Raw genomic sequence first — 14197 nt, 5'->3', positions numbered from 1 at the left:
CGTGGTCAGACAGAACTTTCCTACTGACCTTCTAAGTTGTCTTTGGTGTTTGTGGGTTGAGAAGTCTGGAAACCCCCACAGCTCCCTGTGATTCAGTCCCAGAACTCATTATCTTTTCCCCTAAACCATCCCTCCCTTCTAACTTCTCTTTTACTGTAGAAGACAACACCATCTTTCTAATCCTTCAGGCTTACAACCTAGACTTCACCCTGGATCCCTCACTATCTCTCATCCCACACCTGCCATATCCATGCTGTTGCAAAGGCTTTTTGGCTTTGCCTTTGCAACATCTCTCAAATATACCCCCTTTCTCCTCTAACACTGCCACCACTCTAGTACAGGTCCTCATCACCTGGCGCTTGAACTATTTTAATACACTGCTGGTGGGTCTACCAGCCTCAAGTCTCTCTTTACTTTAATCCATTCTCCATTCAGTCACCAAAGTGATTTTCCTAAAGCCCATGTCTGGTCATTTCACCTCACTCCCACTCCCATCCTCATCCCACCCCCACTGCATAAACTTCAGTGGCTCCCTGTTGCACCCAGGAACAAATACAAAATGCTCTGTTTGGCATTCAGAGCCCTTCATAACCTAGCCCCCTCCTACCTTTCCAGTCTTCTTACACCTTACTCCCCAATTTAATGATGCTGGCCTCCTCACTGTTCCACAAGCAAGATACTCCATCTCTTGGCTCTGAGCATTATCTCTGGCTATTCCCCATGCCTGGAATGCTCTTTCTTCACCATTACAATTAAGTCTGAAGTAAAATCCTACCTTCTATAGAATGTCTTTCCTAATGCCTTTTAATTCTTGTGTTTTCCCTCTTTTAATTCCTGTTGTTAATTTTTATTAATATAGCTTGCTTTGTATTATTTGTTTGCATATTGTCTCCTCCATTAGATTATAAGTCCTTTGAGGGTAGAGACTATCTTTTACCCCTTTTTGTATTTCCAGTGCTTAGTACTGTTTCTGTCACATAGGAGGCACTTAATAAGTGTTTATTGATTGATTTCTAAAAGCAACTAATTTGCAATGTCCTCCTTTTGCTGAAATGATTTGTTTTACACAATTTGGAATTAAGTTCACAAAATTTTGACATCTATTTTAAAATTCTTCATCATTAAGGCAAACTTTTATCATATTGAATATTAAATATGCCTTAACAAATATTGTCCTTTGCCGAATCTTGTCTTGATTATTGCCCTTAGATTTTCAAGTGGATTTACATTAGGGTATTTTCCAGGCCGTTGCAGCATGTTTATCTACATATCTTGAATAGATTTCCTCATCTTTTATGAGAATATTGCAGCATTCCACCTAGTTTCTGTTGCTCTGTAATTTCTGCTTCTCTGTATATCATTATATCAGAGTTCATCAATGAATGATGAGTGAATAAATGAATGAATATGAGAATAAGACTTCCAGACTCAGTGGAAGTTAAAAATCCTAAAACATTTTTGGTGAATATTTTATAGTCTGGTGAAAATGCCTAGATCTTACAGTTTTATCTAGAATTATTGACTTTTTTAGTAGCATTGAATGAAATCAGTGAATTTCCTCATTAAAAATTTTCTTTTTGCTAATTTCCAGTACTCTAGTCTTGCTCATAGTGAGCATTTTTTTATAGCAATAACCTTGCAACACTATTTTTCCAACTTCAAGAAACCTGTGCCCCACTGTAGAGGAATCACCAGTCACCTTTCTAGCTTCCCTTTGAAGCTAGGTTCCTTTGAAGGTTTTTGCTTGTTTTGTGATGATTCATTAGGCTATTTAGCAACAATGTTTTATTTTTTTTAATTTCTCAGCATTGGGGTTTTTTTTTTCTAATTTTTTGTTTTTGACCATGCTTTCCTCTGTACTTTAAGGCAACTGATCCAGTTTCATTGTGAGCTTGAATGATCCTTGAAATGCTTTACTGGCCTCATCCTAACATGGCTATATTCTGTCTAATAGTCATCGAAGCTTAATAAGAACTACACCCTTTGCTTTGGCTTCACAATAATATCCGTTCTTAAATATATATATCTACCTTAAAGTATTACTGTGACTATCAAGTGGGATAATATATGTAAAGCATTTTACAGAACTTAAAAGTGTTATGTTAATTGCTGTTATTATTAATATCAAAAATGACATTAAAAACAACAAAAAAGGACAATGAAACACATGTGTATGGCATGAAATCTAACACTCGCCTGAAAAAGAACTGCCTGATCAATCAGACTTTTTCTGGTCAAGTTCAGACTTCTGAGTCAACCTAGTATCAATTGCAGCACACACCATATGACTATTGCTATCATAAAATAAAACAATTTTTTTTTAAAAAAGCCTTATTGCCTGTCCAAAGTAACTTGCATAACACTATAGGTTCCTTCTAATGGGATAAGGGAGATAGAAAGAAGGAATAACTCAATGTACTGAAGTCTGTTTATGTTTTTAACAAGGGGAGGATAGAAGGATGAGAAAAGGCAGAGATAATGAGAAGGAATACCAGCTCTCTTCCTAGACCATCAATCCCTGTTTCTGATTAAAAAAAACTCTTTCTGAAGGATTGTGGGGTAGGATCCTAACTTTATTTGGCTTCTGAGTAACACTTTGATTAATTAGAACCTTTTTAAATTGGCTTTCCTTCCAAATTTTAAAAGCTCACAATTCATTAACACATATTTATTTAAATGCTGCCTGAGTAGCCAGCTTAGTACCAGGTGCTGTAGGGCAAACAGAGAAGTGTAAATCAGAGCCCCTACCTGCTACCAGTATTTCAGTGTCAGTATTCTGAAGGTATTGTTAATATTCCTGGGAACAGTGAAGGACTACTAGAAACTAGCCTATGATTTCAATTATAGAAAAAACTCCAACGGAGGCAGAGGAGCCCCTACTTTGTAACTTATAGTCTTTCAAAGTTGCTTAAAGCAGCAGTGTCAAACACTAATAGAAAAGTGGGAGATCCACCATAAAGATTCCTGCAGGCCACTTATTGGCTAAGTCTTAAAATATAACATTATTTATATATTCTTAAAATTTTATTAAATATCTCCCAATTACATTTTAACCTGGTTCTGTCCTCACTCTGAAGTATTACAGGCCACTTATACCTGGTTTTGGACAACTCTGACCTAGAATATTAAGAAGTTGAATTTTCAGCCCTGGGTCACATAGCCAGTATATATCAGAGGTGGAACATAGACACATCGGTCTGGCTTTGAAGGCCAGCTCTCTACATACTTTATCAAGGTGCCTCTGAATCAATATGCTATCAGAGCTAAATGGTATGGGGCTGAATGGTGTGATGATGATGGTGATATGTCTTTACATGGTGCTTTAATGTTTACAGAGCTCATCACATATTATCCCATGTGATCCTCACAAAAAAAGAAATACAATTATTATCTCCATTTTACTGAAGAGGAAACTGAGAAAGAAAAGGTTAAGTGAATTGTCCAAGGTCACCAGTTTATGTCAGTCAATGCCAGGTATTGTGCTAGGTACTACCTGAGGAAAGATTCAAAACTCAGTTTTTCCTGATACAGAGTCAAGCCCTCTATCTATTGAACCATTTTGCTGCCTATAAGTCCTATTTCTTTCCCCAGTAAAGGCAGACTCTTTTGTTTAAAATATGGAACAGAGCTTTGTTGTTAAAATTCCAGCTCCTAGACTTTCTTGAAGAGTTAAATTATATACCACAATCACAACTTTTACCAATGCAGAAATTGAGCTTTTAAGAATAAAATTCAACTCTCTGCTACCCCATCTTACTCCCTCCCTTTCTCTTTCTTCATTTAGAAATGGTGGAGGAGTAGAGGCAATTACTCTTACCTGTATGATGTAACTTGGTATGACACTCACAGAGAGTCTGGGGGGTCAAATCACGTCAACCAGCATTTATTAAGTGATTACAATATACCAAGCACTGTGCTAAGAACTGAGGATACAAAGAAAGGCCAAAACAGCCCCTGTTCTTAAGGAGCTCACATTCTAATGGGGGAGGCAATGTGAAAAGACTATGTACATAGAGGATAAATTGGAGAGACTTTCCAAGGAAAGACACAAGGAGTGGAGCAAACAGGAAAGGCCTTTTGCAAAAGGTAGGGATTGAAGTAAACAAAGGAGAGGGTTGCATTCAGGGCGGACAGCCAGTAAAAAGTCATGACGTTGAGAGATGTAGTGTCATGGGGGAAGAACACGAAAAAGTCCAGTATGTCTGGATCATAGAGTAAGTAGCAGGAGGGAAGTGCAAAAAAAAAAAAGTGGACGAGTAAGAATGCATCAGGATGTGGAGATCTTTAAAAGCCGAAAGGGATTTATTGGCTCTTAGAGCAAACATTATAGGTAGAGCAAACACTAGAGGTAAAAGGGGGAACCATCGTTTATTGAGTAGAGTGGTATGGTCAGACTGGTACTTTAAGAAGATCACTTTAGTAGCTCAGGAAAGCATGGATTGCATGGTGGAGATACTTGAGGCAGGGAAACTAACCAAAAAGCTATTGCAATAATCTAGGTGTTAAGTGATGAGGGCTTTCAGAGTGGTGCCTACGTCAGAGAGAAGGAGGCATATTCAAGAGATGTTAACTTTGAAACAGATTGAGCGTAGAGTAGAAGAGAATTAGGAGTCAAGGATGATACCTAGGTTGCAAGCCTGATAGCCTGGAAAATGGTAGTTCTGCCATAGTATCAGGGAGGCTGAGAAGAAAAGATTTAGGAGGAAAGATGATAAGTTCAGTCTTAATATAAGATCTAAAGGATATCCAGTTCAAGATGTCCGATAGGCACTTAGAGATGTTTATCTGAAGGTCAGGAGAGAAGTCAGTCTAGGTAAATAACTTCTAGAGGCAGCTAGATAATACAGTAGATAGAGCACTGGGCCTGGCGTCAGGAATATCTGAGTTCAAATCCAGCCTCAGGCACTTAACTATCTATGTGATCCTTGGCACGCCATTTAATCTCTGTTTGCCTCAGTTTCGTCATCTATAAAATGGAGATCATAACATCACCTACCTCCCAAGGTTGTTCTGAGAATCAAACGAGATAATATTTGTAAAGTGCTTACCATAATGCCTAGCACAGAGTAGGCACCATATAAATTAATCAATAATAATAAATACGAGAATTATATGCAGAGATGATAATTGAATCCAAGGAGAAGAGAAGAAGGTCCAGGATGGATCCTGGGGGATACTCATGGTTGGTACAAGCTAGATCCACAGCCAACCAAGACCAATAAGGAGTAGCCAGAGAAGTAGGAACAGAACCAAGGGAGAGCGGGATTATGAAAACCTTGAGAGAAAAAAATATCAAGGAGTAAAGGGTGATCAACAATGTGAAAGGTTGTAAAAAAGTCGATAAGAATGAGGAGTAAAAAAGAACCATCAGATTTGACAATTAGATTAATGGAATGTAGAAGAAAGATGGAGAAGCTATATCAATCAAACTACCAAATGATTACTTCATAAAACCAAGAAAAAATTATTCCAAATTTCATCTGGAGGAAGAAAACATTAAGAATATCAAGGAAATTAATGAAAAGTTTTGAGGGAAGGGAGCATAATAGTACTAGATCTCAAACTTGTCTACAGAGCCATAATCATCAAAACCAAATTGGCACTGAGTAAGAAATAGAGGGATTGATCAGTGGAACAGATTAGATTCAAGGTATGCAAAAGTAAATGTGTATAGCAGCCTAGTATTTAATAAACCCAAAGATCCCAACTATGGGGGCAAAAACTCATTAGTTGACAAAAACTGTTGGGAAAATTGGAAAATATCTTGTGCTTTTAACCAAGATAAGTTCCAAATGGGTACATGATTGAAACATAAAGAATGACATAACATATTACAGGAACATCAGAAGTATCAGCTCTATGGATAGGGGAGGCATTTATTGCCAAATAAGATACAGAGAGGCTCACAAGAAGTAAAATGGACAGTTTTGATTACATACATTTAAAAAGTTTGTATACAAGCAAAACCAACTCAGTGAAAATTATAAGAGAAATAAGAAAATGGGAAAAATCTTCACAGCAAGTTTCTCTGATAAAGGTCTCATTTCTCATATATATTATATATGTGTGTGTGTATGTGCATGTGTGTATACATATAAGTGTGTATACATGTATGTGTATGTGCATATGTGAAATATATATATATGAAATTGATTCAAATTTTTAAGAATAAGAGCCATGCTCCAATTATGGTCATGAAAAAATGTTCTAAGTCACTAAGAGAAAATTTAAATTAAAACAACTGTTAAGTTGCCACCTTATTCTCATCAGATTGGCATAGTAGCAAAGTGAACAATAAAAAAAGAAGGAAATGACATTGTAGAGGGACTGTGGGGGAGCAAAAAGGCAAATTAATGCACTGTTGATAGAACTGTGAACTGGTCCAGCCATTCTGGAAAGCATACGGAACTATGCCCAAAAAGCTTTTAAACTGTGTGTGTCATTTGACCTAGGAATACTGCTACTAGGTCTGTATTCCAAAGAGATCAAAGGAAGAAGAAAATAACCCACATGCGCAAAAATATTTATGGCATCTCTTGGTAGATAAGAATTAGAAACTGAAGAATAGCTGAACATGCTATGGCATATGAATGTCACAGAATGTTATATGCTGTTTCAAAAAAGTGATGAAAGGCACAGTTTCAGAGAAACCTGGGAAGACTTGCATGAACTGATGTGAATCTAAGTGAGCAGAACCAGGAGAAAAATATGTATGCAATAACAACAATACTGTAAAGACTTAGGCACTCTGATCAACACAATGATCAATCACAATTCCAGGTGACTTATGATGAAGCATGTCACCCTCCTGTAGATAGAGAGGTGATAGACTCAGAGTGAAGAATGAGATATATGTATGTGTTTATATTTATATTTATATACACACACAGCCAGTTCAATAATTTGTTTTGCTTGATTATACATATTTGGTTTTTTTTTCTTGCTTTCTTTATGTGGGGGTAGGGGAAGTGAGGAGAGAGAGAACATGTACTAAGGTAAAATAAAATTGACATTTAAAAAAAACTTTTAAATAAGTTTTAAAATGAGATCATTGGTACCTTTGGAAAGAGTAATTTCAGTTGAATGATGAAACTGGAAGCCAGAATGTAGAGAATCAAGATAGTGAAAGGAAAATACATTGAAGCTCTTGTAAATGGCTTTCTCAAGAAGATTAACTACAAAAGGGAGATGAGATATAGGATAATAGCTAGCAGCTGCTCAGATCAAATGAGAGGTGGTGTTGTTATTTGGATGATGGAGACATAAGCGTGTTTGTAGGCAGTAGCAAGCATCCTGTAGACAGAAAGAAATTGGGGATAAGTAAGAAAATGGAAGAGAATGCTAGAGAAACAGTATAGAATAAGATCAAGGGTATATGCTGCCTTTATATGGAGAAAGACTTCTTCATGTGAGACAGGTGAAGGAAGAGATACAGGAAACAGGCAACTATGAAATGAGAAGAGGGGAAAGAAGAGGAAGCTTCCTACAAACAGCCTCATTTTTTTCAATGCTGTAAGAGGCAAGGTTCTTATCTAAGCAGATTGAAGGAGGGCAACTATGAGAGGCCTAAGGAGGAATAAAAAGAAAAGTTTAGAAAAGCCACTGAGGTAAGTGAAATAGTTAATTGATTAAGGAGGTTAAGTGGGTTGCTTTGCTGCAATGAGAGCCCAGTTGAGACTATGTACCAAATCTGCAGTAGACCCCGGTCAGCACTATTTCACAATTCTCTCCAGCTCTATTTAGCAATGAGTGAATATATGTGAGGGTAGCAGATGGTGGGAGCAGTCCAAAGTTGGGATTTGGCAAGGCATAATCAGTGATAGATAAGATGGGAAAGAGATTTGAGTGTTGAGGAAAGAGTAAAGTTAAATTGGTTCACCAAGAGGTGAAGATGAGGAAGGAAGAGAATGTAGCCAGTGGAGGGAAAAGAACTGAATGGCTGAGGAAGTATAGGTCACAATGAGGATAAAAATCGGAGTTTGGGATTATAAAGCAGAGGGAAAGATAATGATAAAATATTATGATCAGATGAAGGCATTTTGAAGTGTATGTGCATGAGAGGAATACATGTGGTTGATGGCAAAAATCAATGGTATGATCATCTCTGTATTTAGCTGAGGTGGATTGGAGGGGTAAGTCATAGAAAATGAGGAAATTAAAGAACTGGGGCATTTGAGAAAGGTTGAGAGAGTGTGTCTATGTACATTGAAGTACCCTAGTATGAGGACAGGAGTTGGGATGGAGAAAAAGTGCTTGAGTCAAGCACTGAGGTCATTGAGGAAGGAAGAAGAATGTCCTTAGGTCAGTAGATGACAGTTGCCAGAATCTTGACTGGGTATAAATGTAAATCGAATGATTCTCAGTAGAGGACAGCTTCCTAAGTGGTAAAGGGAGAATCTGGAAGTGACAACAGCGATTGAGGTATATTCAACCCCACTACTGGGATCAATGAATATAAATGAAAGTGTAAGCTGTATTAGAAATAGCAGCCAGGGATTCCTTGTCATTAGGAGACAGGCAGGTTTCAGTGACTGCCAAAATTACAGCCTTGCAAAATCAAGACAAGGAAGCAGAACTCAGCAATTCAAAATGGATATAATTCAAGAACCACTTCTGAAGCACTGGAGAAGGTCCTAGGTTCAAAGACAGTGAGCAGAGCTTGAAGAGTAGCTTGGATTGGGACCAACATAGGGGTTCCATGGGAAAGCTCAGGAGCGAGGAAGCCTCAGGAAACAGTGGCTGGAATCAGTCAGCATAACATAAGGGTCTATTATGGGAGGAGTCCAGCTTGATCATAAGAAGATGAATTAATTTTCTTGTTTCAGATATGGAAAAAGTGCTCCATGACGAAGATCATTCCATCAAGCAGATGGCTAATTTTACCTACGTATTATTTAGGAAAATAGCCAAAGAAATTCAAGACCCTAACCTTAAACAACATTTCCGAAGATTATGCAGTTTCTTCCAGTTCAAAGACATATCACTTCTTTATGGTTATAGAGGTAGAGAAGCTATTAACTCTTTTCATGAGCCTGATGAATATGCAATAATACATAGGGGAAGAGCGTATATAGAAAGTGGCGAGAACATATCAGAACATTCCAGTGCCAAAACTTGATAAGGACTTCCTGTCCACAAGACAAAGTCTGGTTGAGGGCCTATTTGTTTAAATTGATGTTGGAAGGCTTTGCCACGCTTCATTTGTCTGTATCCAAGTATACAATTTAGGGAAAATCCATTGTGCATCAGTGTTTAATGCAATGGCTAGAAGCTCTATTTTTACCAGATGTACCAATAAAAAGAAAACAGATGATGGTCATAACTATTTTGGATGAGGCCCTAACTCTAACTTTCATAAATGACACAGGTTTCATCCCTGTAGTATGAATGCCTACCATTTGAAATCCCAGATGCATAAAATAAGAGATGTATTAAAATGTCCAATGTATTTACTATTGTTTCCATGATGCATAAATGCATTATTTTCATTCCCACCTCAACTGCTGCCTTGTCTCCTATCCAAAGCCTACGTAGTTTATAAGACCCTAACTCAGGTCTCCACGTACTTCAGCTCACACTGATACTTCTGATCTCTGAGCTTCTACTGCTTTATAGCTAATACCACACACACGGTTAGCATTTCATCCTCCAACAGTAGTTTCAAGTCTTTCCTTTCCTCAAGTTTATAAACTTTCTGAGAGCAGGTTCCATTCCTTAAGTGTCTTCTATATAAGGCTTCCCAAAAGTCTTAATGTGATTTTAAGCTTCAAACCTAAAGTTTGTTGGTCAACCTCTTTTTGATGAGCTTTTCTAGAGTGAAGGCAACTGATCCTCAGATCAAAAATGATATACCAAAAAGTGATGCACCCAGCCTATAACCAGATCTTTACATCAAACATTTCCTGTATCGCATTCACTCTAGAGCAGATCTTCTAACACCCACTGGAACAAGCCGGTGGCAGGGGCAGGGGCGGGAGCTCCAGAGTTCAGGTGGCTAATTGTCATTTTAGAGTTCTTTGAGTAGCCCTGAGGGTTAGGGTTTTTTTTTGTTTTGTTTTGTTTTTCCCCTAATGCTATAGCTCAAAAGTCCCTAAAAGTATATTTCCCTCCATGATTATCAGTTGATGTCAGTCAGGTAATTCACTTTTTAAAAACAGGCATTTACTATGGTGTATAATTGGCACAAAATACTCTCTACCCAATCTCTGCACCACCACGCCCCAAAAAAAGTCTGTGACACTTTTCCACAAATACATACAGAGTCCAGGGGAAAGTGAGCTGAAGCTTAGAGCAGATGTGGCCATCACAGACTCTAATTACTGGAAGTCCTTTTCTTCTCTTGGGGGTGGGTACTTATGAAGTTCATTGTATGGTTAGCATTTCTATTGGATTCCTTGAAGAACTTTTAATCTATCTTGACTCATTGCATCCAGTCTGCCCTGAGCTCCCAATGCAGACATTGCCATCATGGTAATGCTGCAAGGATACAGATTTTTAAAAATTTAAATCATATGGTGATACAAGATTCACAAGTCTTTGTCTGGTCAAGGAAAGAGGAATGGGGGAGTTGGTGAAAGAAACCAAGGCCAAGGCCAAGGACTTTCTCCTGTGACCCAAGAAATTCCTTCTCAGGAGCTTGGCTAGAGGCTTCCATCACTACTCTAATTGGCTCTCAGTTTTGTTTTGTTTTTGTTTTTGTTTTTTCATTCTAAACCAGTTTCCTTGATTTATATGTGTCCCACAGAATGTGACCAAGTCTTTCAACCAATGAAGAGAAATGGGTCTTCAAACCTAGTTGAAATGACTAGCTTGTGTTGTTCAGGCCTTTTTCATACTTAGATCACTCCTCTAATTGATTGAATCCATTGAGATCTGTTCTGACCTCTGAGGCAGCTAGGTGGCTCAGTGGATTGAATGCTGGGCCTGGAATTAGGATGACCTTAGTTCAGTCTTAGACAGTTTCGTGACCCTGGGCAAGTCTCTTAACCTGTTTGCTTCAGTTTCTTCAACTATAAAATGAAGATGTTAATAGCACCTACCTCCTAGTGTTATTATAAGGATCAAATGAGATAATATTTGTAAAAAAAAAAAAAAGAAAGAAAAGAAAAAAGCACTTAACGTAGTTGCTGGCACATAGCAGGTATTATATAAATACTTATTTCCTTCTCTTCCCCCTTCTGATCTGACAGAGGCATCAAGGCTAGAGTGTTTTGTCAGTTACTATACATGGGGTTGGGTGACCTTACTGATCAACTCAATTAGCCCCAACAATTACACCCACTTGGGAAAATCTGCCATAACTTGCATTCTTCTGAAGTCCATTGAGGGCTCACCTCCACACCACAGTGAAGCAGGGAAGGAGGATTTTAGAGAAGGAAAGGGCTAGAATATGAAAGGTTTTGCAAGTCAAATAGAGGAGCATGAACTTGATGCAGCAGGGAAAAGTAAACTAAGTCATAGGGAATTCCTTCTACCTCCTCCCTCAAGAGGAGAGGGGAAAGGAATAAGGAATAGTCATGGTCTCCAGTTCCCCCACACCCCCTTGACACAGAGTAGAAGAAATGAGTAATGTGATTTAAAAGAAATTCCCACTCATCTTACCCTACCCAAAATATCATCATTAAACTGCCTGAAAATCTACCAATTAAACAATTCATTGGGGTCAATAAACAACCACCTCAAAGAAGGTTAGTAAGAGGGGGTAGAACAGCTTGCATTTTAAAATGGATTAATTTAATCTGATTGTTTCCCTCTTTACATCTTACTGAAATCTTGAACACTAAGGCAATGGGAATTTTGATGGAGGTGGGGAGTACAAGAAGTAACTTTGGGCCAGGAGAACTTGTAGGAAAGCAGATCTGGGTCTGTATTATAAATGAAAACTTGGGGACCCAGAAGACAGCCTAGAAGGTATTGGTCTCCTAGAGAACAGGAGCTATGATTATTATTACTCAGCTGCCAAAATGATTTCCCTAAAGTGCGTATTTAACCATCTTGCCTCCCCTACTCAATAAACTCCAGTGGTTCCCTATTGTGTCCAGGATCAAAAATAAAATCCTGTTTGACTTTTAAAGCCCTTCACAACCTGGTGCCTTCCTACATATCCAGATCAAATGACATAACATGCCTCATGCTTTGAAAAATTAAAGTACTATACAAATTCTAGCTGCTAGTGTTCATAATTATTACCATCATTATTATCTTGTCACACTTTACTCCCTTCCTTATATGTTCTCTACAGTTCAGCAACTTTTGCCTTCTGGATGTTCCTCACACAGCACATTCCATCTCCGGACTCCCACACATGGAATGCTATTTCTCTTCACTTATGGTTCCTGGCTACCTTGACTTTTTTTGAGACTGATCAGATCCCACATTCTGCAAGAAGTCTTTCCTGGCCTACTCTCCACTCACCTCCTCCACTGCTAGTATTTTCCATCTGTAATTACCTTCCATTTGCCCTCTGTATAGCTTGTTAGGTACAACTTTTTGCATGCTGTCCATCCAATTATAATATAACTTCCTTGAGGGGAGGGAATATGGGACCTCATTTCTGCCTTTCTCTGTAACTCCAGTGCTGAGTCCAAGGCGTGACACGTAGTAGGTACTTAATTTTTAAAAAATACTCTTTGAATGATAGAAAAGAGATTGCTGGCTTGGGAGTCAGAAAGCGTCAGCTCATATCCCAGCTCTGAGGCTTCCTACAAGTGTGCGTATTGCAAATAGGCAAGTCACTCAACCTTTCTAGCCTCAGTTCCTTATCGGTAATTCTAAAGATAGAATGTAATGTGAAATTTCATTTTATGTAGTGAGAGAAGTTTTAAGGAAATCCATTTGAAGGACTAAAAGGTGACTCTCTACATCTTGCTGGATGTTTCCCTTTTGGGTGATTTGTGGTTGGCCCAATCCAGAGGGATGGAGAAGAGGAAGAGCGATACAGAACTTCAGCAACAGCCCCACAAACTTCTGTCCATTCTGGGACTGCAATAAGTGAATATTTAAGCAGAGCAAATGTTAATATCGTCTGTAAGGGGCTGGTGCACGGTGCCTTGCAGACAGAGCTGTGTGAGAAGAGACCAGGTAAAATGAGAATGGTGTAAGAATGTGGTCAGTCTTCTGGGTCTCCTGAGTATTTTCCCCTTTTGGATTTGCATCTGTATGCGTGGCCATACACTAGTCACCTGGGAGACCACAGGAACATCAGCAGTCTGCATCCCTTGAGCTATCTACTTGGTTAGGTTTGGGGATGTTGGATTGTTCCAGATTGCAGACATTGATCAGACCACTGGGGAACAGAGAAATGATGGACTGTGGGTTAGCCTATGGCTGAGTTATCTAACCACAGACTAAGCTTATCTACTAATCCCTGGGTACCACAGTTTATACTATATGAGCAAAGGTCTGGTGTGTCCTCTGGGGAGCTAGGTGGTGCTTTGTAGGGTGCTGGGTCTGGCATCAGAAAGGCTCATCTTTATGAATTCAAGTCCAGACTCCAACACTGTGTGCTCCTGGGCAAGTCACTTAATCCTGTTTTCCTCAGTTTCCTCATCTATAAAATTAGCTAGAAAAGGAAATGGAAAACCACTCCAATGTCTTTGCCAAGAAAACCCCAAATCTTTGATTCTACCCAGAACTGTACAAAAAGCAAGGAGAACATTCCTGAGAATTCTAAGTCAACTCTTTCAATTAGTATGAGCTCTCTGCATACCTAATACAGTTCAATTCAACAAGTATGTATCAAGATCAAGGAAAAACCAGTTGGAGTATTATTAGCTGGAGCAAGATACCACTGAAATATAGAGGGCATTGGCAGCACTTGTATTCCACAGGTAGAAATCATTGTGCTTAGTATCTATTCATTGAAAATGATTCATTAAAATAACAGGACATTATATTTCCTCCTTCAAGCAACCATACCCTATGTGACCCCTTCCCCAGCATGATTTCACCATGTTCTCTCCTAACCTCTCCCTGACACCATCCCAACACACTCCCTCAATGAATTTCTTTTTTGAAGATTTTATCTGCTATGAGTGCTCTTTTCCTGAGGCTTTCCCTGGGGTTCATTATGTGCTTCTTGCCCTGGGGGCCAGATTCCCTAGTTCAAGCTCTGAAAGAAGGCTGGACACATCAGAACTCTGGAAAAAACTTTTAGCATTAAATCATTTTTCAATTCAACAAACATTTACTTCTTAAG

General features: G+C 38.6%; 1 protein-coding gene across 1 annotated transcript in view; it reads left to right on the top strand.

The window, feature by feature from the left end:
- Nucleotides 1-9514, top strand: part of MROH9 (maestro heat like repeat family member 9) — a 73510-nt gene extending 63996 nt beyond the window's left edge. Inside the window, 1 exon segment of the mRNA XM_078154551.1 lies at nt 8826-9514. Within this exon segment, the coding sequence (XP_078010677.1) occupies nt 8826-9118 (293 nt within the window). The 3' untranslated portion in view covers nt 9119-9514.
- Nucleotides 9515-14197: the final 4683 nt, after the last annotated feature.

The sequence above is a fragment of the Phascolarctos cinereus genome, unplaced genomic scaffold, assembly GCF_003287225.1.
Source record: "Phascolarctos cinereus isolate Bilbo 61053 unplaced genomic scaffold, phaCin_HiC Scaffold_5;HRSCAF=322, whole genome shotgun sequence".
Classification (NCBI taxonomy): domain Eukaryota; kingdom Metazoa; phylum Chordata; class Mammalia; order Diprotodontia; family Phascolarctidae; genus Phascolarctos; species Phascolarctos cinereus.
This window is presented reverse-complemented; position numbering and strand designations above follow the sequence as displayed.